Source organism: Ascaphus truei, chromosome 3, assembly GCF_040206685.1.
Source record: "Ascaphus truei isolate aAscTru1 chromosome 3, aAscTru1.hap1, whole genome shotgun sequence".
In the NCBI taxonomy this organism is placed as follows: Eukaryota; Metazoa; Chordata; class Amphibia; order Anura; family Ascaphidae; genus Ascaphus; species Ascaphus truei.
Genome location: NC_134485.1, coordinates 403,023,727 through 403,029,726, shown reverse-complemented (window position 1 = coordinate 403,029,726; position 6,000 = coordinate 403,023,727). Strand labels below are relative to the sequence as shown.

General features: G+C 36.3%; 1 protein-coding gene across 1 annotated transcript in view; it reads right to left on the bottom strand.

The window, feature by feature from the left end:
- Positions 1 to 334: 334 nt before the first annotated feature.
- The window catches only part of RAB38 (RAB38, member RAS oncogene family), a 103,649-nt gene continuing 97,983 nt past the window's right edge, over positions 335 to 6,000 (bottom strand). The window contains exon 3 of the mRNA XM_075592563.1: positions 335 to 996. Coding sequence (XP_075448678.1) covers positions 844 to 996 — 153 coding nt within the window. The 3' untranslated portion in view covers positions 335 to 843. The remainder of the gene's footprint in view (positions 997 to 6,000) is intronic.

Sequence of the window (6,000 nt, the reverse complement as noted above, 5' to 3'; positions counted from 1 at the left end):
TGCAAAGACTTAGGTAGAGTACAAACCTGATCAACAACCGGATTATCAACCTTGTCATTAACTGAAGCATAGTAACAAAAATATATTATGTGGTCAGTGGTACTTCCCAAAAGCTTGATACATTGCCCCCAACGTGTTTACAATTAATTAATATTAAAATGTTGGCAATATAGAAAGGACATGCAGATACTGGTGTTAAATGGTATTGTTTTTAATGTGGAAGTAGAATTCCCAGTAATACTGAGGATCGATTCATGGCATTCTTCAATAAACCATAGTTCACCAGAATATTTATACTTATTATATTTGTATCATTTAGATTTAGCTGCTGGTATAATGTGAAATTGATTTCTGAATTGGAATGTTGTTCGCGTTCTGAAGAGTACAATGCATCATTTTGAGAAGTTTCTGCCTTTTTCAAATGCTTCAATCTAAGATGACAAGAGGGATGAAGAGGAGAGCTCAGCGGATTTATGGAAAAAAACATTTATTCAGCCAAAAAATCTGATGTTACTATTGAAACGAGCAACCATTTTCACCTTTATCAGCCCTCCCCTTGATAAAGGTACAGTAGCATGTTACAACCAAAACGTCTGATTTTTGGTTGAATCTTTTTTTATTCGCATATGTCCGTTGTGCCCTCCTCTTCATCTCTCTTTGTATACTACCTTGTTCAGCCATTTAGGAAGTCCTATTTTTATGAGGAGCGCTGGCATTTTTTGGAACATTATAACGTGGATGAGGAGTGCCTGGGGAACCATGGTTTTTCTGCTTCAATCTACTATACAATGAGACATTAATCAAAATGTAGTTTTTATTGAACAAGCGTACCTAAGAATAGCCTTAGGACTTAAAGCAAGCAGAACAACTAGCTATTTTGGAAGAATTCATTTGCGGTTTTACAACATCCGGCTCCATGGACTGCATTAAATCACTCTCGCTAGCGATTATGTGTTTCACGAGACATCTGGAAGCTTCGTCAATATTGATATTTTCCTGGAAAAAGCGAAAACAACAGTGTTTTACCATTTTAAAAATCTGAATATTACATGTTCACAAACATTTTTTAAATGATTTTATTGTATATTCTGCCTCTGACACAAACAGAGAACATTCATTGTATGCTTTAGACACATACTGTACTTTCAAGTGGCAAAATCAATGAAGAACAATATAAAACAGGCTATAGTTTTATAGGCATATCCATTAAGAGAAAAAGGCATGTAAAGCTTGTGAGTAAGTCAATGTCATTCAATGGGACACAAGAACCAATAAGGATACCTCAGTCTTGTTGTTACTCTAATATTAGTGTAAAACATATAATTTCATACAGAACTGGTAAAATAGTAGATTTCTCACAGTGATTAAATATCTGCACTTCAATCTTTCTGAATGTGGTGCTAATTATTCTGATGGACATTTGAATTAATTAGGATTGTAAAATCCAATTAATAATTATAGTTTAAGCTGCTTAAAAATATATTTATTTCACAAATTATGTTTCATTGTGAAATGTATACATATAACAGGTTACATTATCTATTCCCACCATAGCACAATTTATTTTTACATTTATCAAATGTTTGCTAGATTTTCTCCCATGCTTTAATTAGATTCAAAGTAAAATAGCTATGCTATGCAAGATACTAAATATAAATAGTACGACATGTATTATGTAAACTGAACCTTTTTTAGCTGCACAGATTAACACTTAAAAACCACTGAGGAAGATTACTGGCCTTCTTCAAAGGGGAAAAAAGAAATACAGCATAAAGCACACAAGAGGGGAATAGCTGCTAAAGTACATTTTATGTACAGTATGTGGTCTCGTCCAGGGTGGATACAGGCGTACTGGCGCTCCAGCGCTGCGCCCTGCTCGGCCGGCTAGGGGGCAGGTGCGTCTGGGGGCACGGCCACGACATCACAGAGCTTAAGTGATGCGCTTGCGAGCAGCAAAATCAATTTTGCTTGCTTGACAAGCGGCTGAGCAGGCGCGCGCGCCCGCTCACCCAAGCCACGTGCATTGGCGCAACATTGTCCAGCGTGAGCGCGCGCGCCTGCTCAGCACCACCCTGGACGAGGCCTTAGTAGATGATTGTAGCCGATCTACTCTGCATATTTAACCACCAGCAAAATACTTTGTTTTTCATTTTTTTATATATTTTAATGGAAATGTGTGTAAATGTCCCTATTTTTTCTGCACCATAGGGCAGCACATCAAGTTCACAAAAAAAAATATTTTTCATTTTGAGGTCCATGTTTACTAAACATACAGAACACCTACAAGCTCAAATTGAACCCCCAAAATACCCACAACATATATATAAGCATATAAGTTTCACAGAGGAGTGCTACTGAGCATGGCAATATATATTTAAAACCAGAGACATAACATAAAACACAGACCACTTCACGGCAGACCACGTTTCAAGGGTCCCTACACTAATATATATGTTGTGGGTATTTTGGGGGTTCAATTTGAGCTTGTAGGTGTTCTGTATGTTTTATAATTCTTGTGCAGCTAGTCCTGGCTGTTTTGGAGGGTGGCAACCTCCTATCCAATTGAAGCTCACCCCCTCCCACATTTAAATGGTTAAAAGCTCACTCCATGGCATCTCCAACTATCAGGGGAACTTGCCTGCATGCAGTGTGATTGTGACAAATCTATTACAGAGTGCTTTTCCTGGTAATGTATAGATTAATAAAAGCTTCAATCAGACTTAGAACTTTTGCAACTTATATTGACAGATTTATTATAAATCATTCTTCCTGGCAATGCACAGGTTATTAAGAATTTATATTAGTGTAGGGACCCTTGAAACGTGGTCTGCTGTGAAGTTTGGCTCAAGGGCTTACAACAATTTGGCCAAAATGTTAAACTAAAAGACCATTTTATTTATTAGTTATTTATACATGTATATTTAGGCACTGTACCGTAAATAAGTTTTTCTGGATGTGCACTAAGCTTTGTCTGTGTTTTATGTTATGTCTCTGGTTTTAAATATATATTGCCATGCTCAGTAGCACTCCTCTGTGAAACTTATATGCTTATATATATGTTGTGGGTATTTTGGGGGTTCAATTTGAGCTTGTAGGTGTTCTGTATGTTTTATAATTCTTGTGCAGCTAGTCCTGGCTGTTTTGGAGGGTGGCAACCTCCTATCCAATTGAAGCTCACCCCCTCCCACATTTAAATGGTTAAAAGCTCACTCCATGGCATCTCCAACTACCAGGGGAACTTGCCTGCATGCAGTGTGATTGTGACAAATCTATTACAGAGTGCTTTTCCTGGTAATGTACAGGTTAATAAAAGCTTCAATCAGACTTAGAACTTTTGCAACTTATATTGACAGATTTATTATAAATCATTCTTCCTGGCAATGCACAGGTTATTAAGAATTTATATTAGTGTAGGGACCCTTGAAACGTGGTCTGCCGTGAAGTTTGGCTCAAGGGCTTACAACAATTTGGCCAAAATGTTAAACTAAAAGACCATTTTATTTATTAGTTATTTATACATGTATATTTAGGCACTGTACCGTAAATAAGTTTTTCTGGATGTGCACTGAGCTTTGTCTGTGTTTTATGTTATGTCTCTGGTTTTAAATCCATGTTTACTAAGCAGGACTTTCCCACGACACCTGGAAGGCCATTCAGTTCATGTGTCTTCAGGCACCAGACGGTGCCTTACGGAAAAGCACTGCTTAGAAAATATTTGCCTAATTCTTTTTATGCTGTGGGCGTTTTTCTCAATTACAACAAATATGCTAATGACATTTCCTGCGGGGGGCGGCGGGGGCAAAAATCTACACAGGTGGGTCAAAGAAACAATTATTTGTGCTGTTTTTGCCTAATTTTTTTAACTGTTTGCAGCGATTTAATTTTGATACATCGCCCCCATTGATAATAAACATTTTGACCGTGTCTTTTAATCTGATCAATGTAAAGGCAAATCCAGACTGAGACATACTTTTCAATTGGAAGATTTACAGAAATATATAACATTGCATTTGACAACCCTTTGATAAAGCGCCACTAAGGCGTGAAACGCGTTAGGGATATCCTTTTTCTTTTTTGTTCTCCTTTAGCTTAGGCATAAAAATGCATCTTTATTAAAGTATTTTTACTTTTTCAACTTTTGGCCTCCAGCCCTTCATTTTGCAGTGCGCTATCATTTTCTCTTTTTTCCCCACTGTAAGAATTATTTTATGGTCTAATAAATAATCTTTGGAATTGGGGACGCGTGATGACCTGATCAAGTGCGTAGTTACAATACGGAGTTTAGCGTAGAAGATAAGCACGTTATACAGTCCTTGAGACAGAGCAAGAATTATGTCCAAGACGGTTATATAAAAGTCATCCTGATAAAGGATGGTCGCTAAGAAGACTGAAAAAATGAATTAGTAAAACAACGAGTACTGGGACTGGGAGAGGCTGGGTCACCGCATTATCAATTATGCAAAAGACAGTGGTGTACTCATATTCGGGCGTGAGTTTCATCAGAAGGAGAACATTTTAAACACTCAAGTTAAGTTTAAACTCTATAGAAAATATAGTGTTTCAGATTAGATTACAGCAGTTTAACTCATTTATGAGCTACGGAGGAAACACTCCTATTTCTCGTTTAATGAACATGAACCTACCACAATGTATCCTGTACATGTTGACATAATACAGTGACATCAGTTTAGTTAACATCAGTTGATTGTCTACATTGTGCATGTTACTGTATATAGTGTTAATCTACATAACAGACCTGCAAGGGATGAAGGAGTGGCTCAGTGAGTAAAGGCACTGACTGATACCAATGAGCCATTTTGATTGAGCCACCTGTGGTGAAGCAGGGATATCCTTAAAATCTGACTTTTTGGTGGCCCTAGGGGACTGGAGTTGGGCACCCCTGCACTACTCACTCATCTGGAATTGCATTTTGATCGTGAGCCAAGCAGCATATATGAACTTGTCCTGTTTAAGTTCAGAATTTTTGGCACGTATTTCGTGGCAATTATGCAACTGGAGTTTTTTTTGTATGAAAAAGGGCACACAATCTCATCCTTTTTTCTAAATACTTCTAAATTGTACAAATCTAGTGATATATCAAGCACATTTTTGGATGACGTATGTGAAAAAACTAGGTCACATGACCAATGTGACCTAAACATTAGGCAGAAAAATACCGCTGCTGCAATGGCGGTTCACTGCCGTCCGGTAGGAATTTGAAAATAACCAAGCGCAATCAATGAACAATAGAAAATGTAATGTACAAAAACGGTCATACACATAGAGTTATTTTGCTGACGTGTTTCGCTCCACGTATGGAACTTTGTCAAAGAGTAGCTAGTCTATCAACCATGTGATCCTTAAATAGGTGTATTCAGTACATGATTGGTTTAAACATGAGAGGTGTGTCAAAAAACTCACCTGTTGGAGAATGAATCCAACCAATATGTTTGAAAAAAACTGTGGAACACAAATAAAAAATAAACCGTAATAAGGAATCACCTTATGGCTGAAAAAACAACAAGCAATATGCGCAAATACAGACATGACATACATTTAAAAACACAAATACTAATGTGACCACTACCAACTAAGATAGATATTCTTAAGATCAACAACTAAATAACCAGTAAAAATGGCAATGTGTATTACAAGAAGCAACAAATATACAAAGAATTACATTATTTCAATATATTATAATACCAAAAAATTGGAAAACAAAATAAATCCAAATAAACTTATATAGACTCATATAATAACTTAAACAAATAATAATAGAAAAATACATTAAACTACATAGCATGGAACACAAAGCTAACTTCTGAAAAAAATGAATTTATAATTAATATTTAATATTAAACCATAATAAGATATAAAGCAACTCCAAAAATGGCAAAAAGATAAACATATTATACGTAACATATATAGAGGACATAATAAACAAGCAAACAGTAATCTATAGACTATGAACACTTCGAATTGGAACTATTAGTTCGTCAA